This window comes from Pseudonaja textilis, chromosome 1 (assembly GCF_049901715.1).
Source record: "Pseudonaja textilis isolate UNSWEBS1 chromosome 1, rPseTex1.2, whole genome shotgun sequence".
Taxonomy (NCBI): Eukaryota; Metazoa; Chordata; class Lepidosauria; order Squamata; family Elapidae; genus Pseudonaja; species Pseudonaja textilis.
In genome coordinates this window covers 110,649,542-110,674,123 of record NC_141990.1, presented here as the reverse complement: position 1 = coordinate 110,674,123, position 24,582 = coordinate 110,649,542, and the positions used below count along the sequence as shown (strand labels likewise).

Here is a 24,582-nt window from a genome sequence, read left to right as displayed (position 1 = left end):
ATATATTAGCTTTCTTCTTATCTCTTCCCTCAGGGTATATTGATTACAACTTTATGAATTCCTGTCAGTGTAAGCAGTTTATATACAGCTATTATCTACATTAATTACTATGCAGAGACAACAAAACTAATGTTAATTTTCATGATTATTTCATTCTGGCAAAGAACGAGTGTGATTTAAAAAAAAATAAGGCACCATCAATGTAATCATAACCTCTTTCATTAGCTAGGTCCCGTCATGAAAACAGGAGCAGCCCAAGGAAACATCAAGGTTCTTCCATTTTCTGCATCTTTTCTTGAATAAAACAGAAGCCTCACTATTCAAAGCTTTCAAAAATCCTAGTTTGCAACAAGGCTCATCTTCATACCAAATCATGATTTGTTTAATTGGCTGGATTCACATAACATAAAAGTGTTCTAGGACCAACTCTCTTCATACTCTACATAAATGACCTCCGTGATCATATTAAGAGCAACTGCGTTCTCTTCGCTGACGATATAAAGCTATTCAACACCACAGACAATACTGCTACCCTTCAAAGAGGCCTCGACTATGTATCGGAATGGTCAAACTTCAAATCTCAACAAATAAATGCTCTATGTTACATATTGGCAAAAAAAATCAGAAAATAAAATACAGGCTGAATAATCAAGACCTTGTTGATAATCCAAACTCTGTCAAGGACCTTGGAGTACTCACCTCAAATGACCTAAGTGCTAGAGCCCACTGTAACTACATAGCCAAAAAGACATTAAGAGTTGTTAACCTAATCTTACGTAGCTTTTTCTCTGGTAATATCACACTAACTAGAGCATACAAAACATTTGCTAGACCAACACTCGAATACAGCTCATCAGTCTGGAACCCACATTACGTATCTGATATTAACACAGTTGAGAAAGTCCAGAAATATTTCACAAGAAGAGTTCTCCACTCCTCTACTCATTGTAGAATACCTTATGCCACCAGACTTGAAATTCTAGACCTAGAAAACCTAGAACTACACCGCCTTCGGTCCAATCTAAGTATAGTATATAAAATCATACATTGCAATGTCCTACCTGTCAATGAATACTTCAGCTTCAACCATAACAATACAAGAGCAAACAATAGATACAAACTCAAGGTTAACTGCACCAAACTTGATTACAGGAAATACGACTTTAGCAACAGAGAGGTCAATGTCTGGAATACTCTACCTGACTCTGTGGTTTCTTCCCCAAACCCCAAAAAACTTTAACCTTAGACTGTCTACTATTGACCTCACCCCTTTCCTAAGAGGTCTGTAGGGGGTGTGCATAAGCGCACCAACGTGCCTACCGTCCATCCTATTGTTTCTTTTATTTTTCTTATATGTATCCATGTATTCATAACTATATTTTTACTTATACCTATTAACTTGTAAGCAATTGACAAACCAAATAAAATAAAAATAAATAAATAAAAATAAACATGGAAAGACATGAATCCTGAGTTGAAAGCCAGAATTGTTGGGTTCATATACTATAATAAAACAAGCCACATTATGGCTTCTTTTTAGAATAAAGTATGTATCCAGCCTACGCGTAACTATAATTTTCAAATGGGGGAGAAGACATTTCTTATAACTGATCTTACTCTTTAAAAAGCAGAAATTCCTGACGATGAACATGAATAGAGTAGGCTGGTGTTTTCCTTCTCATGAGGAGGTTCTTCTGGGTCACCTTCCTAAGGATTTAATCTATCACAACAATGAAGGAAGGAAGGAAGGAAGGAAGGAAGGAAGGAAGGAAGGAAGGAAGGAAGGAAGGGGAGAAGGGGAAGAGAATGGAAGATCAAGCAGGGATGCCAACCATATCAGGACTATAGATGGAAATGAAATTGAACCCATTCCTTTTCTATATTCCTGGAAAAAAAATCTTATTTGCAAACAGCATAAGAAAAAAGGCCCTACTGTATTAGTATTCTGGAACCTGGGTATCACTGGTTAAGTGCTACCTTTGAATTTAGCACTTTATTTTGCTTATCAATGAAATTAAATTTGTTTATTTATTCCTGGTTTCTAATATTTTAGGTTTCAGTTTATCTACTGTTGACAAATCATCTTTTCATATGGCAGTTGTAAAAACTGTTTTATATAAGGATCTGAATTTATACGCCTACTAGGTTGACAGCGGATAAAACTGGGTTTAGTGTCCTGCCATATAAATGTGTCCTGACTCTAGATTTCTGATACTATGGATAGGTTCCAAACCATCAATAAAGATTCCGGAAAGGGAAACTGTCCATGTAACATCTTCCTCTGCATATATAACCTGGTCAATAAGAGGAGTCACAGCATGAAGATCTGCTTCCACGTATAAGTCATCTTGGCTAGATCATGGTGATCTGGAGAATCCTACTTTGTTGTGATCAGGAATTTAAGTGTTTCACTTTGTTTTTTAAGGTTTGGCATTTAAATTTTTATCTCTGCATTTTAAATTCTGGCAGAGATTATGAAGATTTGGAGATTTACAAACAGATTTCTCCTGCATTTTGTTGCTGTTGTGGCTTAATTCTGACACTTGCAAGTGTCTATTTTAAGATTTCTATATTTGTTCATAGTGATAGTCTGCTTTTCCAATCATTTTTATAGTTATTCTGACTAAATAACAAACCAATCAGTCTTAAAGTGTAATAGCACTTTTGTCTTCTTAGCAAGGCTATCTTGTTAATACCAGAATATTATTTTTCTTTAGGTATCAGATTGGATTTTTTCCAATGCTGAATTTTTTTATGGATTTGGCTGGAAGAACTCACTTTTAAAAACAGAATTCATGTGCAAAGAATGCAACAACAAATGTAAGAAAACATTTGGTCACTATTTCTTATCTTAACAATATTAATGTAACCTACAGTTATTTAGAATTCACATACAGTTTACACAAATACATAGATAGTAATTAGATATCCACATATTTTAAGAAGTACGAGCAACATTTTATCCGTGTGTGACCAAAAATTAAGAGTTTGGCATCTCAGCTTTCAAAATGCATTGAAACCAGGGACTTAGGAATGCAACACATTTCAAGTATATATCACAGTGATAACTTTGTACACTGGTCACATGTTGTTTTTGGAGATCCTTTGCTAGCAACTGACCAGAAGAAATAATTTCCAGTTAAATAAGCCAATGCCTGATATCTTGCCTCTTACAATATAAACCTTTTCCAACAAAAAGCCAATGATCTGTTAAAAACTACTTTTTGCAGTTTGAGCAATATAATTTTCTTCTGCAAAGAAAAACTTGTTATAGTTTGTTGTTGCTGCTATTTCCATGTATAGGAATTTCAGGCTTTGTAATGATTTCAAATGTGAAGAGAACCAATGTAAAGCCTTTCCCTTTAAGTTCACTAAAAACATTAAGAACATAAAATTTTCGGTATACCTCACAGAAATTCTTCAAAGTACAGGAAGTATTTTCATGATAGGGCGAAAAGATTACATCATCACATACTTTACATTACATCTACATAAATCTACTTAATCACTTTGAATAAACGAATATCAGTAACATACAGTAAACAATGTACATTTCACAAGACATAATACAAAATGTTTACAGTCCAGTACTGCTGCATTTGGAGAAGATGGTATGAACACTTACTTATCATACATGTATTTCATACCGAAATTAAATGCAATTATAAAATTAGTATTGGATCTAATTATAGTATTGTGCATGTTTCAACTCAGCATCTAATATGCTTCCCTTAGCATAGACAGACGTCTCTCATTGATTGATGAGATGTTTTGTACATAATAATAGGGTTAAGCAATTATTAACCAATTTACATTTTGCCAATTGAGAAATCTATTTCTAAAAACAAAATCTGAGTCCTTGTTTATAGAACCCGGGGAAAGGGCTACTACTTAATTTTAAAAAAATCATTTAAAAAGAGTAAAATTTAAAATGGTACAATTGAGGAAAAATACATTTTTGAAGTCATGATTTTTCTCCTGCTTTCTCTCACTTTCTTCTCCCAAATGTTGTCTTTGTTTTACAATGCCTCTGCAGTAGTGTCTGAAGAGACTGACATAGTCACTTTAGCAATCTTAACTGTATTTTTAATGCATCTTTCAGCAGCCTTATGGACATTGCCTGGATTGTTAGCATGTCTGTGCTGGTAGTCAGACTCCAGACTATTATCAAGAGGCTGTGCGGTCCCTTCACAAGGTGGAAACATGCTTCTGAAAGCATGTCTCAGGTCCTTGCTCCTTAGAGCATAGATAATTGGATTCACCGTAGAATTCATCAGACACAGCATACTACAGAAGGCAAAGATAGTCTTGACAAGCTTGTTCATTTTCCCAAAGACGTCATACAACATAATAGCAAGTAGGGGACCCCAGCAGATGATCAGAACCACAAGAATGAGGACTAAAGTTTTGGCTAGCCTAATGTCCATACGTGTTTGTTCTGGCCTAGTGATCTGCTGCACTTTACCATCCCCAGAAGTATGAATTATTATGCTCTTTTGAGTCCCGCGCTGGAGCATCCTAACAGCATGGCTATGAGCTTTCCAGAGTATATACATATAGGCATAAACAATAAAAAGCAAGAGTACAGTGGTGACCCCAATCCAGAACAACAGGTAATTTTCATCAATTAGGGGGAATATATCTGAGCAAACAGAATTGAGCTTTTTGCAGTTCCAACCAAGCAAAGGGAGAACAGCTATTACAATAGCTATTGTCCACATCACACAGAACGCTACAACAGCCTTTGACCTGGTAACAATCCTTTTGTAGGAGAGGGGCCTGTGTATAGATATGTATCTGTCTATTGCTGTGAGGAAAAGACTTCCAACTGAAGCAGTGAATGAGGCTGTAACTCCACCCAATTTGAAAAGGAACACATTAGGGCTATCTTTCCGATGGAAAACATGGAAATCAACAAAACTGTAGACAAAGATCACACTGCCGAGGAGATCAGCTACTGCCAGGCTGCTAATGAAATGGTAAGAAGGCCTGCAGCGAAGGCTTCGAGACTGCAGGATGACAATTAAAACCAGAAGGTTTTCCAGAACAGTAAAGGTGCCCAGGGTGAGGGACAGGACTGCAATGGCCAGCTGCTGACTGGGGTTCAGAATCATGAAGCATTCCATGTCCATAAAGTTATCACCACACTGTATGTTCTCCTCATTCTCCTTAAAGGGAGACAAGGTTTTGTTGTAAAAATCTGTAATATTGATTTGATCCGATGGGTGCGCACCTAAAGAGGCATCTTCTCCTGCAGTCATTTTGGGATGGAAGTCACCTCGAAAAGAAGACAGAGGAAATTTCTCTGGGTAGTATCCTAATTTGGAGGCCATGTCACTTTTAAAGTCTTCGTACTGGATGTCGTTAGAACCCATATAAAGGAGGTCTGTTGTAATTGTTCTGAAGGTTGTATCTGCAAGGCCATCTAGGACTGACTTCATAACCCCAGATGACCGTTATGCAGAGTTGGAAAAAAATCTGAGGCAGTCCTGTCGGGGAGAAAACCAAACTTAAATAAATATATGCAAAACTGGAACAGAAGTAAGAAATAAAAAAGCAACTTAACTGAGTAGCACCCTTAGCCCTACTGAATATTGAATCAGTTTCTCATATATACAGCAGATGAATATTAATTAAATTGCAGCATATTTAGAATATTTTTCTATGCAATGATTAAAAACTTAGGGCAGAAATATTACAATACACATTTGTTTTGATTAAATTATTCTATTGCTATTATGTATCTTTTAAAATGTTTTCCCATTTCTATTTCATAAGCCAGTGACTTCTGTTTTTTTTAAATATAATAATACCAATGGTTGTTGCAGAATACTGAAACAAGAGCAGGTTTTCAGTAATACTCTTTCCATATGGACACATGTGCAGTATCAATGCCCTTTTCCCCCTTCCATGTCACGCTCCCTCTTCTTCCCCTTTTCCTCCCCTAGTTTTCTATTATTTTTATTTTCTTTAATTCTGATAAACTAATACAACATATGATAAGCTGTTTTTAGAAAAGCTTAAAAAGCTGTACATTATTTAGATCATTTTACTGAATATTCTATAGAATCTATTGTTCAATTACTGTCATTAGGCTCCTCTCTGATCCAATCATATTGCAATATATTGAAAAAGAAAAGTACAGTGAAACCTATTATTCATGTATAATCATAGCAGAAATCAAATCATTTTTATAAATACTCGTTCTCTCAGTTACAAGAATCAAAATTTTATGAACACTTTCAGCAGAAATTTAAGTCCTTGTCCATCTTGGATCAATATAATCAGATTCAAAATAAATCAATTCAGGGTTGCTGGATTATATTAATTCTCAACTATTTACCTCATCCAGTATCTGATCTTAAAATAGGTAATATTTTTAAAACAAATCTAAGCATGCAAACCTAGTGAAAAAATATCCTATTCCATATAATACTTTCTATAATAAATAGGAACAGAAGATGACTATGCAAGGTTAAAAACTGTTTAAGAATTACTTCAGACCCCATAGGAGTATAACCAGGGATGGGATTCAAATTTTTTAACAACCGGTTCTGTGGTCATGGCTTAGTTGGTGGGCATGGCTTGGTGGTCATGTGACTGGCTGGGTGTGGCCAACTCAACATCACTCACATCAAGGCACACATCCTCTCGCCTGGCCTCTCATGACTGTGGAGATGCTGCAACAGTCGTAAGTGTGAAAAAGGGTCATAAGTCACTTTTTTCAGTGCCATTGTAATCTTGAATAGTCACTCCACACAAGCAAAGTACCAGCAAAGGAGGCAAAAAAAAAAAAAAAACGCCAGAGAAGTTCCTGAGACAGGAAGTCTAGTCCTGTCAAGAATATAATAAGGGTTAACAGAGAGGCAGTTTCTGTAAGCAACACCAGAATGTTTCCTTCCTGCCTTCCTTACAGGATTAGGCCAGTAATTTCTTCTAACAACCGGTTCTCCGAACTGCTTAGAATGTTAACAACCGGTTCTAGCGAATAGGTGGGAACCTGTAGAATCCCACCCAAGTATAACATTTTTCTCCTATCCATTGAAGAAACCTGATTTTTTTCCCCAGGTTTCTCTATCCTATTAAAAAAAGTTGATTTGATAAAGGAACCATTCATTCAAGGTTCTTAAAGGAATGACACCTTTTCTCAGGTATATATTTAGTATTCAGGGAACATATTAATCTTCATGATCCAGATCACAGAGTGAGAACAGGCTGTACCTTGGAATAACTTTTTTTAACATCCCAACTTATTTATTTTATTCTTTGAATTCAAAATATGGGAAGCAGGCATGCTGAAAAATAAAACCCTGGCCTCTACCATGATTTTATTTAAAAGAATGTCTTGGCTCCACAGGAACCCTTTAACTTAGAAAATAAAAATAATAGGTAGTAAAATTTCCTACACATCTATTCAACACTTCTCTGCATAAATTAATCAGTTCTTTAACTTGGTTCAACTTAATTTTAACAGTTAAAATAATTATTTAAGTTAAAACAAATAGTTAATTAACTTCTTTAACTTTAACCTCAGCTCAAAGGGGACTGTATAGATTTATTTATTAAATAATTTCAGTGTGTTCTTCTGAACCAGTGATTGTTTTTAAGATTACCTTCTTGAACTTAAGTTAAATATCCCAGAGTACCAGTTTCAAGAAAGGTCTTTCCTCAAAGCCAAGGAAAGTGCAAAGAGAAAATAGAAGGGCTAAACTGAGATGCTTCTTGCTACACGAATTAATGGTTTCCCCAATTTATTATTTGTATTACTTTACATTTAAAAGCCTGAACAGCTGGTATTTACTTAAAAAAAAACTTTCATCTGTCAAGTATGATATATTCATTCACTTTCATCTGTCAAGTATGACATATTCATTCAATGTCCTATTTAAACGTAATTATAGCATCTAAGTTAAATATCTTCCACGACACACAGTTCTTTATTTCTCCCTCTCTCCCACTCCCCTCCCTTTCTCAAATGAACTATCGTTTATTTGTCTTCCGTAAAGCTTAATGTAAGGCACACATAAAATTGCATGCTGTAATAAAAAGTTTTCAGTCACAGAATTATCAAGCTGGTTCAAAATCATCAACTGGGTTCACAATTATATTATGTAATTTTGTTTAACTCTGGTCTAAGGAAACTACAATTTTTAGATTCACATAAACTCAGCTATAAACCATGATTTATCAACTATATTGGTTAGAGACATCCCTAAGCCACAACCAAACCAATCTTCTTATTGGTTTGGCAGCATAGCATTATGTGTGAATCTAACCAATATGTGAAAGTCAGACGTAATAGGCCATACAAATCTTTTTACATATTTCATTTTTAATGTTTTCCACCTTTATTCTCCTTTAATAAACTTGTCTCTTAAATTTCGGAGAACATGGCTTCCTGACTTATTTTTCCCCTTGGAACCTACTTAATGCTTTTCTATTTATAGCTAAAATGGCAACTTCTCCATTTATTAAAGTTGCAGTTCAAACATTACGTTCCATGAATTAAATATCACTAAGGTCTATCTAGGTAGAAACCAATTTTAATCAATTGAAAATTACTGACTTCAATGAGAATTTTTAAAAATCAGGGTAAAAATCAGTAGGTGCTGACGATGTACAATACAAAAGAAAACTCTGCTTATATTATTAGAATACATTGTTATATACATACAATCATTATATAAATAACTGTTAACATTATTACACTAACTGTTTTATTTTACCACTATCATATTGTTGCTTCTTATAGTAATATAAGTGGAAGAAACTTCCCAATGAACTGATTTAAAATATGTAATGATGAATTTTTAATTAAATTATCATAACACAGAATTAAATGTAATTGCTTTGCAACATATACTGGTAGCTAACTCTAAAACATACTAATTATTGGAACAAAATAAAGAAATCCTTAACAAAAATCAGTGTATCTCATTACATAAAAAAAGGAAAATTTCTGAGTTGTGTATAACAAAAAGATTTTTTTTCTGTAAGATCTTTTCATTTAGCTATATAAGATTTATAAAGAAGATTATTCATATTGTATTCATGTCATTTCATTTCATATTTTATGAAGCTAAACAATTTATGACAAAGCTGCAATGAACAATTTGCCAGCCAACTCTTCCTTATAACTTTTCCTATCTTAAAAGCGCAGAAAAATATTCAGATAGTAACTTGATTTAAAGTACATATAAACATAGACATTTTTTTAAAAAAAATCCACAAATTGCTGCTTTGTATATGTTTACTATTCAAGCACTATGATCAACCATATCATGACAAGCAAATCCCACCATGATGTCCCATTTCCCCCATACTTTTACATTTAGATTATCACAGTAATTTTCAAGTTACCGTATTTTGCAAATACAAATTTCTTTTAGAGTACAAGGGAGCTCATTAGTAAAAGAGTTTAGTCTTTTGGGAATGCAGCTGGATTCTCTTCTGTTTGGTTCTTTGTTTGCTTTTGAGAATATAATAATTGCAAATCACAGGCAATGTGTACTTGCACCTATTAAAACCCTGAAAACTACATTAAAGCTAAGCTAAAACAACTAATTCAATTTCCATTAAATCCATTTTCTTAGAATTTATTTGTATAAATTTAATGCATATACCGTGCAACTATATGAAGTTTGATGCTAAATACAGCTTCAACAATTCAAAGCAAACAAAAAAACCCAAATCTTCAAGGATTCGAGAAAAGGCAGGAGGAGGAGTCTGGATCCTACTACATCAATAGAAAGACTCTTCTATAAATGTTTCCAATATAGAATCTGGTAGCATTCTTTCATAAGAAAAAGACAGTCTTTTCATTTAATTTATTTTTTTTAAGGCTAACTTTAAGAATGCACTGTTCAAGATAGTAAACATAATGAAGCAATGCAATAAAACAACACCCCCCCCCCAAAACGAGCATTAAATCATTAACCTTTAAATACACTAAAATCACCCCCCTTCCCCCAAAAAAATTAAGAAAAAACAATTGGAAGAAATGGTTCTTTGGACTTGTCCTGAATATTTCCAAAGAAGATGTCTAGAAACTCATTTCAGAAATGCATCATGACTACTAAAACATATTCTGTCTTGCATTAGCTAATCAATGCCTTTTACAACAGGCAAGTGAGAAAAGAATATTTCTGACTGGTACAAATGAAAACAAACTTTTATTATTTGTTTAAATCTTCGAAGCAGGAAGGGGCAGCTTCAGGTTTCATAGCCAATAGCAAGGCTTTATATTCCCCAAATCTGATTTAAAACTCAAAATCAGTGCTTTACATTGTACTGACAAGCACCAGTATCTAAAGGTAGCTTGACCAGTCCAGGTATGTTCAATCAGTTGCATTCTGCATGATGGGCACAGCCTAATCTATCTTTTAAAGAATTCCAGTTTTTTTTTTCAATCTGGCTGACATCATTGCACAAATAACCATTTAAAAGGCCTGGTTACAATTTCAGATGATTTACTTATCTAGCCCATCACCATCTGAAAATTCATATTTAACACTGAGATCAGAAAGACTCCTAAAGTATAAACTTGATTATTTGATGTAATTGCACTTCTATCTTCAAGTTGCCTCCTCTGCCAATCTATTAGCTAGAAAAGAATTTTGTATCATAAATTGTGCATTTGAAAATGCATCTTCTGGCACTTCCAGTAGCTCCTTGGAAGCACTGGAACAGCTTTGGTACCTGCATGCACACATAGAAACCTTTTCAAGCTAGTGGGCCTGCTAGAAGAAGCAGGCATGAAGCAATATGGCAGCTTTATTTCACTCTTTAGAAAGGAGGAAGTGCATTGTTTTGTGGAGTTTTCACTATTTTGTGTGAAAGAGACAGTCAAATCTATCCTTCAAACCTTTCCACTATATACACTCTAGTTTCTTCAAGGCCAGTCTGGTCATGCAAACACATCTCTTCAAAATGGGGCGAGAAATGAGAAAGCCCAATGGAATGTATACTTAATGGAAGACAACTAAATGTTCTAGAAAATAATGGAACAATCTTTTCATGTTTATGGTTAAATCAATAATTTAAGAAATTAGAAAAGAGTAGTTAAATATGAACATGAGGATAAAATTGAGGTGGCCAGATAAATTCTGTTGAAACTGAAAATTGCAACTGAGGAAAGACAACCTGAACTCAATGAACAATAGAGTTGATGCCTTCAGACTGGAACACATTAACAGCCCATCCATCTCTAGACTCATGAATGACATCAGTAAAATGTTCTTCTGCTATGCCCACTATATTTGGGTTGTCTTTCATTATTAGACAAATCAATCAATCCATCTTTTTCACTTTTTCAAATCTTTTTGACTTGACTCATTTGTAGTCTGTGCTCCTTTTGACTTAGCTTTCTCCTAAAACCCAATCTATTTAAGATACAATGATATCTTAAATGATATTTGCTCGATTGGAAGCAAATCTCCCTGAACTCACTGGAGCTTGACTTCTGAACAGATGTAGGATTATATTGTTAGGAGTTAAGTCCAGAATTGGATCTTCCTTGAGTAAGTTTTGCATCAGACTGAATAAAGTAACTAATTCATGAATTAAACTTTAATCAACTTGCAGTAAGTGAGACAGTTGTTAAATGAATTTTGCCCATTTTATGACATTTCTTGCCAGTTTTTAAGGGAATCACTGCAGTTGTTAAATTAAGAATTCCCTACCTCAATTCCTTACAATCTGAAAAAACATTTTTTATATTTATCTATTCATTTAATGACATCATTTTAATATGGTTTCAGGACAAAAAAAACCTCTTAAGAAAACACATATTAAAACCCCATAAAATGCAATTTGAAGTCAACCAAATTAATATTACATGCATAAAACAGGAATCTGAAGCACTTGCTAATGCATCCTAGTAAATCCACTAAAGTAATGTAAAACAGGAAAGGCAGCAGTGTAAACAATTAAAAATCCATTGCAACATCTTTAGCTAAAAACCAGAATAATTTCTTTATGCCCTCTGTTAACACTGAATGTCAAGTACTGACAAACATGCTGCTTACTATTATTTACTCTTGAAGTAAGTCACTCCTCAGGTGACAAAAAAATAACAAATTACATAGAAAAATATGAAACAGTTATATTTCTAAAAAGTTAATAATGACTTGGAAGTTGAACTATTCAAGGTAGAATAAAAGTTGCATTCGATCATAATAAAATTGATCAAGAGATAAGGATTAGGAAATGAACATTTAATTAAAAGTGAGAACTGTTCACATTCATAAACTTTTATCTTGAAAGCAAGTTCATTTACAGGCCTGACCATCCATTACTAACTTGCATTATAAACTTATCTATATTAAAATATACCATATGAAAGCTTAACTGCATCAATCCTGTACAACATAAAACACAGATTCCATAATTGTTTCTTTTATACAGTTTATTTAAGCAGGCTATGCAGGTTGGGGCTGGGCGGCACAGCTTTGTGCTGGTTTAGTTCCTTTCTCCAAGGTCGGTCCCAATCGGTGTTGATAGGGAGTGATAGAACCAGCCACTGATTACTCATTTGCAGTGTCATCCTGCAAGGCTCGTTATTGTCTCCTCTCCTGGTTAATACCTACAAGAAGCCTTTGGTTGAGATCTGTCACTATCGGTTGAGGTATCATTAATATGCTGAATGATACTCAGTTCTAAATCTCTACAATTCTACATCTTGACCCAAGTGATGCTATCTCTGCCTTCTCACGATGGCTGGAGACTGTAGGGACCTGGATGGGATTTCACTTCCCTTTAATATTGGTGTTCTCCTGGATTCATGCCTGAAGAGCAGGTGGCAGGTGCGACTAGGAGACCAAGTTCTGATTTGTGCACCAGCTGCAAACTTTCTGGAATCATGGCTCCCTGTGCCGTTATTCAAGCTCTAGTTATCTCTCATCTGGACTACTGTAATATACTTCTACATGGGACTACTCTTGAAATCCATATGGAAGCTACAGCTACTACAAAGTATGGCAGCGAGAGCAGCGTTTGTAGCGTCTAGGATGGCCCATATTACACTTTTGCTCTGCAAACTTCACTAGCTTCGGGTCTGCTACTGAGTGCAGCTCAAGATTTGGCTGTGGCCTTTAATGGCATAGGCCTAGGGTACTTAATGGCTAATTAAGTAATATTGAATTGATGGCAAATTCTACCTCCCCTCCTTGTTCTTAGCTCTGCACCAATCCATCTTTTTGTTATCATATTTATGTTTTCTTGTTGTTTTCTTTTTCTCTGTTTATTTTACTGTATTATTATTTTACTTTGTTTTGTTTATACTTTTTTTATATCTTCCTTTTTATTGTTGTAAGGGGTCTAGAGTAGCCTCACTCTTCTTAACAAAGAAATAAATCAAAGTTTTGTTTCTAGAGTTTTCCAGACCAAAAGTCTTTTTAAGGCAACTCAAAGCAAACCCCAAAACATATAATGCGATTTAAAACTAATTTATGACAGCTAAAGTTTCTAAAAATACTTTCATATTTAATATTGACTCTGGTTACTGGAAATAAAATATTTACAAAACTTATGTCCAAATGAACTGTTAAACTTGAGCTATTTGTTTACATGTATGTATGTGTTTGTGTAACTGTATATGTTTATATGTGTGTATAACACACATATAGATCAGTTTGAATGTCTATTACTCTGCTTTGAATTCTCCACTATGGCCAATTAAATTTTGAGGAAGACATGGCCACTGTACTACCAACTCCATCGTGTTTTCCAGCAGCTGATATATCACAGCTTACTGCCCCTAATGCTGGCAGTCAAATATGCCCATTGGCTCAGATAAATTGGAACCATTGTTTATGATTACTGGCTGTGAATCTTATAGTTAACTAGTGTTTGAGGGAATACTTCCAATTATTTTTCCTGAATATCAACCATTTGTAAGAGATACAAAGTTATATGTAATTATTTCTGTTTTTATAAACTAATACGATAATTATAATTATTATTTTCCCATTCTGATTTAGCATAGAAGATTGACATGCATATGCATTTTGGCCTTTCCTATAGACTATTTTAATAAATGTTGATTTTTATAGTTAGAAAAAGGAATCTCATGCAAAAGTCTGAAGAAGCTGCAAAAGTGTTAATACATTTGAGAAAAGAAAGGAAGGAATAATCTGGAGGAAAGGACCAGAATAATTAATACTTAGTGGCAAACTACTGTCAAGGTATAGTTTAGAAAGTAATTCAAAAGCATGAAGTTAAATGTTTATAGCAATGAACAATATAAAAGTATATACCATTTTATATTTGAGAAATAAGTACATGAAGAAAAGACAATTTCCACATATAATTACAGAATTAGGAAAAGACAGAACGGTAGTATTGCCTAGCATACTCTTCTACATACTTTAATGAAGTTTCAGCAAGTTAACATAGATACAAACTTCTTCACGCATCTTTTACTTATGCCACTAAATATCTTAATCATATCTCTTAGCAAGTAGATGTGGCTAATAAACAAACTGAGCATGGCAAATATTCAACCTAACTTGCGGTGGTTTGCAATTGTACAATGATACGGTATATAAACTGCAGTGCTTTATTGCAACTGGATGGACCCCACCTTTAAAAAGGAAAACAACCAACTCCTACTAAATGTGATATCTGCATATAAGGGCAAACATGAGAGACCCTTTCACAAATGAGTGTCTATCTATCTTTAACCAATGTAAAGCTAACACGTGTGAGTGCGTATACACTCTTATTGAGGGAAAACAGATTCCATCATGTAGTTTAATGTGTTATACCATATTTCCAAGATATTCTCCTTGAATCACCATTGTGCAAATTGTTTTGCTTAAATAAAAAGAAACCAATGAGTTGAATAAACCACTCTATTTAACAATAATCAAATTTCAGCTGTTTGAAACAGCCTTCTATATCAAAATCAATTCATTTTTTTACTTAAAATAATCATATTTTATTTAATAAAAGGTAATATGCTACTTGTTTACTTGATCAGTGAAAAAAGCTTACAAGTATTACAAGCATGTAAAGATTTAAACTATCATGTCCTCCAACACCCTTTAACTCCTGCACCAAAACCAGTTGCGGAACACTTTGCAAGCTACCACTGGTGGTTTAGTTCACATGTGTGGGCATCAATAGAACTTCTCATGGTTAGCATCACAGTTTTTTAATCTCTCTAGTCTTTTGTCAGAAATAGTGGAAGACATTCCTGTTTACCTATGTACTTATGGGATAAAAACCAATCCAGGACCAGAGTATATTTTCTGGCTTCAAAGAGAATTTTGTTTTTAATATTTGTACTTTTTATTTTTAAACAATGTTGCTTTATTGAGATGATTTTAAGACCTGTAAACTTTTCTAAGCTCCTTTCAGAAGAGTAATACTTAATTAATGAAATATATTAATAAACAAAACATTTTTAGATTTTTCTTTTAGCACCCTGGAAATAAACTTCATATGATTTTTTTAGATGATCGATATAGTAGTCATCTCATTGACATTCTATGCTAAAAACAGGCTGATGTGGCTAAAAATAACAATTCCTTAGTAATTTCACAGAGTCACCAAGGGAAGGAAAATTTTACCAGCTTTCCTAAAATGCAGGTGTGAAAATTTACTCCATCTGACTAAAATAGATTTTTAGTGTGTTTCTTAATCAGTATCTTCTACTCCAGCCTTTATAATGAATATGACTAACTCAGTAACCATGACTGCTAAAGACATCAAGTGATTTCCAGATCAAGAAAAGCTTGAGAGACAAATATTTAATATATAAATCTTTAGTAATGTCCTTTTACTATTTAATTGTGACAATATAGAATTAATTTTAAAAGTAAGTGTGTAATTTATTTATTAGTGATATACTAGCAGGCCAGAGATTTCAAAAGAAGGAATTTAAGCAAGCACAGCTTTGTTCATCCTGGTTATTACTTGGCTACCTATGATAGCATAGTGGTAATTCCATAAACAGCTACTTTAGGAGGGATAGCTTGTTCCTTATCCTAGTTAGCTACTCTGCCATTATAACAATGTATCCGAAAAGTATAGATTTGGTCCTGCTTGTATTCAGGAATGGACACAGTAAGAACACTTGAGTGTCTAACAACATGAATGTTTGTATGTACAAAATGTACTCTGTCTTAAAAGTCTAACTGTACTGTGTCTTAAAAACAAAACAAACAGGTTATTTTAGCTGTATTTTTTGTCCCAGTGAGGAAAAGTGTTTACAAAACATTCTTCAGGTATAAAGAATCTTAAACTTTGGGATGAAATAATGACCAGAATTTTTCCTTAAATTAGAAGGTTCAGATATTGCTATTATAAGTAATTATCATAGTTTGCAAATGTTAATCCTGTAAGATCTTATTAACATAACTATAAACACCATAACAACTCCAAATAAACATCTGCATGTTCAGTGTACTGGGCAATAAATATGCTTATATTAGTCAACAGTATAGGAATAAAGCAAAATTTCATTCACACTGAAACATAATGCCAATTAAAGTTGTCTTGGCATGTTTGAAAAAAATGCTTTTAATAGAAAGACTTGGCACATAGACTATTACAAATAGGAGAACAAGAATAGAGAAAGGATCTATTTCTTTCTAGCTCTTGTTTTCACTTATACAGTCACACTTATAACCATACACTGGGATTGCTGGCCATAAACCTTTTAAATTAGCAATTAGCTGGACAATGTAGCTGTTGCTAATAACAACATCCAAATATTCAAGTTCCCTGATTCATGGATACAGGACAGGTCTACATGTTTTTCTTCTTTTTCTTTTTTGCCACTAATATAACTAATAATAGAGGCATGATCAAAGAGGATAAAAACAGCTCATGTACCTAATGGGGACAAAAAAGAATTCCTAATTTGCTGGAAGTATGAATGATTTGCTAGAAAAATTCATGAAATAATTATTTCTGAAATAAACATAATATTTTAAAGATTCTTTTTAACTTTGCACATAAATTAGTGGGATGTAGGAAAGTAGATGCAATAGTCTTGTATACTCGGAATGAAACTCCTCTGGAAAAACACAGTATTAATATGGTTGAGATTTTTGCTCACATTTTAATATCTTACAAATCTTTAAGTATTATTTAGAATCCAAACTTTTAAGAAACTGGCAACGTTAACTAGATTTTCTTAAACGATATTATGTCATAATATGAAATTTAGGAAGATTTATATATCTTTTTAAAATTCGGTTGTTAATTTTCCAAGTTCAACAATGTAAGGAAGGTTTTACTTAGGACACATTACCCATGCAACTGAAGTAACTTTATGATTAAAAGAACAACTTAAGAAGTTCAAAGGCAAGGAACAATGAAATCTTGACAGAAGATCCCATTCAAATTTGATCTCATGAGTAGATTTAAGATTGTGCTTAAATTTCTCAAATATTGGACTTTGTCCAGCTTTGGTAAAATTATTTACTTATTATATTATTTTCCAATATATTTGAGATATTACTAGAGACTTTATATGCACATTGATAGAAAACATTCTTCTATACTTAGATGTTTTTAATTTTTTTCAAATGCTCATTAGCATTAAATGAAATTGTTTATGAATATAACATGTGTATTCTCTTTCCAGTATAGTTAAGATCACCCTCTGCATTTCTTACATAGCTCCTCTCAAGTTAATGTGATTTAACATGTGTAAATTTGGCTTTAAACTAATTAGATGCTCATGCCTTTTCTCCTATAGTTAATTTACACCCACTGCAGAATATGAGCTGTCATTACACTAATGAGTTTTTTCTCTTCTTGTAAAAAGGCAAACCTATATCATTCCAACTATGTGTAATCTGTGAAAAATAATATTCTCAGCTAATTGTTCCAGTGCTAACCATTTTCTTATTTTGATGTCATTAGATGTAAACATGCTACTTTGATCAAGTTCCTAGGTCAAACAACTGCAGTAATACAAGGAGCAAACATACATGTTTTGTAAAGCAAAGAACAATGACATCATAAAAAGATACAAGAAGAGTAAGGAAAACACACACTACAATACCTCAGCTGTTAGAAATAAATACATTTGTGTGCACAATGTGCATTTATTTCTTAACTTGTTGAAACAATTTCCATCGAGAGATGAACAAATCTAGTTCACTATTTTTTAATAATCTCTTTATGTGTTTTGGAATACTTTGACCTAGACAATAGGTCCAAGTAGCAATGTTTCCTTAAAGTACAATGAACTGTAGCTTTATATTAAAAACTAGAATATTCATCCTCTTAATATTATTTCAAATACAAAATAATGACAGAAGCCACTATTCCATTTAAGAAATCTGCCTATCTTCTCTTTAGATTTGTTACATACTAGCATGTATGTCTTAGAGATTCTAAAAAGAATTCTGTCAAAATACCTGATGCTTAACATTAGAATTTAACCTTATTTTACCGTATTTTGAATGCTAGTTTGGAAATAAAGATTCTGAAATATTTTTCCAATATTGGGTTCTCAATATATTGGGTTTGTTTTGGTCTTTCAATCCCTCACAAACATTTCTTCATCCAGGATGATCAGAGAGCAAAAACTATTGTGATATTTTTCTCCTATTTAAAATCTTCATTGTTGGGAGTTTGGTAGGGAGAACAGAGGAAATACAGGAAAAATCAATAACAATATCTTCCATTATTAATCACCAAAGGCTTAGGATTAAAGATGAAACCCTCTATGTCTGACAAAGTCCTAGGGGAACCTAGAAGGTGACTGCTCTGCATGGAGAAAAATGAACACATATTGTTAACCACAAAACTACCAGTCTACAAGATTGGCTCTTGTCATATCTTATATTTTCTCCTCTCTACTAAATCATGCCCATTAAACAAAACAATTAAAATTTGAGGAAATAAAATGTTATCTACTCAGTCTTGTCTACTTTTATAGACACATTGGCTTGATCTTATCGGAGTAGCATCACTTATACTTCAATATAAAGGGAAGAAAGGAACAGTATACAGTTAATCATAAAGGTGAACAATTGTTATTAAGACTTATAATGAAAAAACTGATTGCATTTCAATTTTTTTTATTTGGAAGTTTAGCCTATTGCAGCAAATAAATCCCAATAATTATTTTACATATTAATAATAAATAGGCATACTGAAACCTAGCTAATTTGAATAAACTTCCCTTGCTATTTTCTTTAATATATGAAGTACACTAAAGCCTATAAACCCAAGAAACGATATCAAGAGAAGGCTTTTTCTATTAATCAATAACTATTTCTCTGTTCATTGAGACACCCTTCTGTCTGTTTCTGGCTAATTCAAGAAATCTCAAATATCTTAACAAAGGTCATTGTCATGGGGATTCAGATTATAAAGCTGCAAAAAAAAAAAAAAAACCACCATCAACTTTTCACGATTCAGCAGGTATTGGGAGATTTAAAGATTAAAGCAGCAATGCATTATTCTGAATGCCAGTGGCAAATTATTGTTTAATGCCCAACTGATGGTTCCTATGGATTCTTTGTGGCATAACTGATGAGTTTCCAAATAGTTGATACCATGCTAAAATTTTCCAAAATATCTATGGCAGATGATCCTCAAACCACCTAGAAGCAGCTTAATAGGTAAAGTGTACACATTTAAGTAACCAGATGGATTGATAATGCATATACACACAATGAGCTCGCTACAGTAGACACACACATAAGCTGTCTGGGCAACCCTTAAAGGAACACTTTAAATATATATTTACATAAATAAATTGGGAAATAAAACATCCATGACTTAATTCACTGATAACCCGAGACCATCACTTGCCAGCAAGTTCTACCGATTCGGAAGCTTAGGATCGGAGTTCAAAGACACCGTGCACGGAGACAATTAAATCAATGGAAGCTCGGTCTTCCAACCGTGTGTGGGCTGAACTCTCAAGTGTTGTTGTTGTTGTTGTCTTTTAATCTGCTGCGGAGAGCAGAACCATTAACTCGCATTACCTTTTGGATGATCCAGTGAGTTTGTCCCCTTTAGAGGAACTGAGCCACGGCTGACTCGATGGCACGGAATGAAATGGGTGGATGCGCCCTCCCCTAACGGGGCTTGGAACCAGGGCGCCAAGAGTGGGCTCTCCTCGCAGCACTCGCTCCTTCTACCTTGCTCCCTAGAGCCGAGGCAAAGAAGCAAACCCAGGCAAAACACCCCTTTCCTTACCTTCCTCCACATTCACATGGCACCGTCTCTTCCCCAAACCCGAGGCTTGAAGAGAGAGAGGGAGAGAGATAAAGCCGGAGGGCGCTGGTCTTCGCTGAACTGCTGCCGGTGCCGCGTGCTCTCTTTTGACGGCACCTCACGCCCAGCCCAAGAGAGGTCGCTGAAGCGGTGGCCGGCGACGACCCTTCTCGCCCGTCAGTACTCAGGGGAGGAGGAGGTGGGCGGGGAAGGCGGGTGAGAGGCAAGGGGAGTTGCGTACGAGAAGCCGGCGGTGCGAGCCCAGGGAAGGCAGGTGTGGACAACGGCTCGCTTTCCCCTTCAGCTCGTCAGGAGGTGCGCCAGCCTCAGCTTGTCCGCGCCCCTCGCCATGTGCTTCTCCCGTGCTTCTCTTCCTTGCCGCTCCCCGAGGATAAGAAGCTGCGCCCACCGCCCCCTTCCCTTGCGCCCGAGCCGTTTCCACCTCCCGCCGTTGCTCCGACTATTGCGCCTCGCCCGACGTCCCCTTTCTTCTGAACGGTCTGTCTCCGCGCTCACACCCCTTCTTTGCCTCCTGGTCCCATTTATGAAGCGTCTTCGCCATCACGTGTTTAATGTGCCTTTGTCCTGTCGTTGGCAGCCTTGGGAGCAGAGCTCAACGACGGCGGCGGCGGCGACGACGAGCGAGCGAGCGCGAGGGCGGGAGAAGCGGGGGAGGAACGGGGAAAGAGACCTGAGCGCCAAAAACTTCGCGCGTGCGGCAGAAGGGGCAGCGGCCGGCCCGGCAGCTGCTCGAGCAGTTTGCGGGGCAACGCTTTTGAGAAAGCGGGAGTCAAACGGGCCAGCTTCGGCCTCAAAGGGAGCGTGGGGCTGGCTGGACGGGGACGGGGGCTACCAGGTTGGCCACCAGGAAAGGGGCATTGATGGAGGGCTGAGGGAGAGGAGTTTTCGGGGAACTTGTAGGGCAAGGAGAGGCTGCCCGTCATACAAGGCCGTGGTGAGGGGGGAAGCGGGTATCTCCGCGTTGTTTCTGGAGGACGAGCTAAAATGCGCGCCTTTGAGCTCCGAGGAGAGAAGCTCGTTGGAGAGCAGGACTATCACACGAGGCGTCGCACACCCGTTCCCGCCCAATTCTCTCGGAGAGCTCTTTTTTTTTTTTTTCCTAGGCGGCATAGCATTAGCGGCCCTGCAGTTCGGTGCCTTGAATTCACGAACACTGCCACAACGCCCATTTTAAAGGCCAAGGGGATGCAGGCGGGGCTGACGGAGAAAAACAGCACGTTCTTCGCGAAAGGCGAGCTCGGTTGCTCGTCCTTTGGGGGAAGCACCCGGGCCGTCCCGCATAAGTGGCGTGCTCGTTGTGGCCATCGTAGAAGCCCTGGAGCTTCGCAGGATGTGCCTAGGGCAGCCTTCCTCAACCTGACGTCCTCGAGATGCGTTAGGATCACGAGTCCCCGAATTCGCGTTGGGACTGAAATCTGGCATCCCAAAGCATCTGGAAGGGTCAGATAACCGGAAGGCTGCACTTCTTCAGGGATGAGGTTGGCGTCCGATCGAGGCTTACGGAAAGTGGCGCTGCGGAAGGGCTTCTCTATTTGTTAGTTATCTTCAAGATGCCTTGAAAGGCAGCCTGGGTCAGCCCTCGCCCCGGGGAAGACGACTAATGAGCTAGCCTTGCCTCTTTCCCCTCCTTTCCGACAACTCCCCGTTTTGCAGAGAGGTTCTCCCCATCTAGTTGCGGGCTTTCAATTATTCACAAAGCACTAGCCCTTCTCCATGAGAGATCTCGGCTTTGGAACTGCGGAGATTTTTTTTTCTCTTTATTTATTTTTCTTGGCCACCCATCTTTTTAAGCTAAGCGCCAACATTTTAACTTTTCGTGCGGCGGAGGCAGGAGAGGGCTCGCTTCTCGGTAAGGCCAGGCGGCTGAAGGTGTTTGTTGGCTGCCTGCGATTCTCTTCACCGCCAGGGCACGTGGCGCCCTGCGCCATAGTCCGTAATTAACCCAAGGTTTATTGGTTGGTCTCCGGACGTTTCCTTTCCCGCTCTTTGGACTCAACCAGGGGAAACCGGGAGGCCAGCGAAGTGTTGCAGTCGGCAGCAAAGTGAAATAAGAAGAGAACTAGACCCACGTCACCCGGGCCATATTTGGTTCAAAATGCACCAATTCGCTTTATGGGCTTTACGAGGCCACGTGTGCTTTTTAAGGGTTAGGGTTATGAATATGAATATGAAGTGGGAGCAGAATGTTGTTAAAAATCGATGTTGTCCCTTTAATAGCTAGCTTAGGAGGTGATCGATGCTGCGAATACCTGCATGGCTGAAATATCTCCCATCTGCCTGATTGTCTTATTATCTATATTGTATTTAATATGATCTCAGTCTGGGAAACCTTGATAAATCATATGTATGCAGTTCTTGGTACTTCTTTGTAGTAGACTTCTGTTTAGAAGCCTAAATTGTTTTAGGCTCATGTTACAGGATGCTTAGTGAACAATGGACCACCAAGTGATATAAGCCAGCCCTCCCCACTCTTGAAGAAGCACCCCAAACCACGTTATCCATGGGCACCTCGAGTGCACTCAGATTTTCACAGGCAAGTGGTACTATGTACCTGTTTTCCTGGATGTAATATTAATTTCCTCTCTTCGATATCACTGATTGTCAGGTAAGCCATAAATAGGACTGCTGTAAAACAAGGGTAATTTTTGTTCCTTATTGCCTTCCCCTTTTACATGTTTATTTCTTATTATAAGCCTTCATTGCCAATATATTTGTTTTACATAGTCCAAGATAATACATTTTATTATAACAAATACTGGATCCAAACCTAGGACTTCCACATTCAAATTTTTTCTATCAGTTCTTAATACAAATATTTCAGAGCTTCTAAAATGAAGACAATATGCAAAATGATGGAAGCTAAACACTTTTTCAATATAGGTTCTTAAGGAGGGAAATACTACACTGTTATTTAATGAAAAAATGTTGTCAATTTTTGTGCTGAATATTACAAGGTTAGTAGCTGCATTTCCTAAAACCAAGTACTGGGATTGGCACTGATGCCACTGGAATCTGGAACCAGGATTTGTTTTCAGTCAATATTTCATGAATGCACATGAGCTGCACTGCCATGGAGGGAGCTAGAAACCAGCACACTCAGTTCTTCACAAATCTCTGCTCTTGCTAAGAAAAATAAACTTTGTATCTGGCTTTTCAGAAAGTAAGTTTGGCTGATCAGAGAAGAAGAATTTGTACTAGAGAGTCATAGCTCTAGAATTACATAAGCAAATGCAGTGGCAATGGCTGTGACCATTGAACCTATGAAACTGGTTAAATATTACGGAAGAGAAGATTAGAGTTCTATATAGGACATAGTAGAATATTTTCAAAACTTAACAGTTGAAACAGTTGAAAATGTACAATTTATATTGAATATTCCTTACATCTATTGAGGCATGTGTACATAGAAGATAATAGTCACAAATAAAGTTGCACCTACAAAATCTTATGTTTCGGTTACATCTTGACAATGGCCTTTCGGTCCATCCTGCTTAGAATGTCAATAATGCAAACTCTATAGATTTGCTGCAAGAATAAATAAGATATTTTGTTCATCGAGAAGACTGCAGATGAATGTATATTGGCAATATGTGAAAATAAAATTTCTTCAGAGAGTGACATCTTTAAACATAGAACTTGATGTTTGAAGTGAACCACTGGAAACAGGGCTCCAGTTCATTTGCAATTAATTTTAATGTACATTCTATGTAAAAAATGTAAAGGTTTCCTGAAATTGGGATTAACTCTTGTTGACTGCATCCATGTAGTTTTATTGTCTGTGTTACAGAGGTGGGTTGTCATTGCCTTCCAGAACGTTGCTTCAGAATCTGCTAAATCAAGCCCCATCACACTTCAATTCGCCCAACATAATTTGGGTATAAAATAAACATAATTCTTCTGAGTTAATACACATTTGGATTGCACGTTCCACTGAGAAAAAATATTTAATTCCAATGGAATGTGCAACAGGATCCTGTCTATTGCCTCAGAATGAATGTTGATACTCTGAATTTTACACAGAACTGCAGTGCCAGCTATAACTTACCGTATTTATCGGCGTATAACACGCACTTTTTCCCCCTGAAAATAGGGGGCAAATGATGTATGCGTGTTATACGCCGATAATCAGGAGCGGAATCCTCTTTAAGGGATCCCGTTTCCAATAGTGCCTAAGCGGCGGCGCAGCGTCGTGACGTGATGTCAGCGCTGCGCCCGCCGCATATTTTTCCTGAAATTTCCTCTTAAAGGGAATGCGTGTTATACGCCTGTGCGTGTTATACGCCGATAAATACGGTACTTTTGGAAAGTTGAATTAAGAGTATTAAAGATCAATTTCTTTGCATACAATAGAATGTTTTGCCTGACGGTTAG

The 24,582-nt window shown here is 36.3% G+C and overlaps 1 protein-coding gene across 2 annotated transcripts; it reads right to left on the bottom strand.

Annotated features, from left to right (window-relative positions):
- Nucleotides 1–1,778: 1,778 nt before the first annotated feature.
- CNR1 (cannabinoid receptor 1) lies at nt 1,779–20,847 on the bottom strand. Of its 2 annotated transcripts, none has more exons than XM_087914372.1 (2): nt 20,173–20,847; nt 1,779–5,489 (listed from the first exon to the last, which is right to left on the bottom strand). In XM_087914372.1, exon 2 carries the CDS (start codon nt 5,439–5,441, stop codon nt 4,020–4,022), a length of 1,422 nt encoding a protein of 473 aa, XP_087770498.1. In that variant the 5' UTR covers nt 5,442–5,489; nt 20,173–20,847; the 3' UTR covers nt 1,779–4,019. The 2 variants fall into 2 exon arrangements, with proteins under 2 accessions (XP_087770498.1, XP_087770507.1); XM_087914381.1 differs by lacking the exon at nt 20,173–20,847 and adding an exon at nt 19,959–20,117.
- Nucleotides 20,848–24,582: the final 3,735 nt, after the last annotated feature.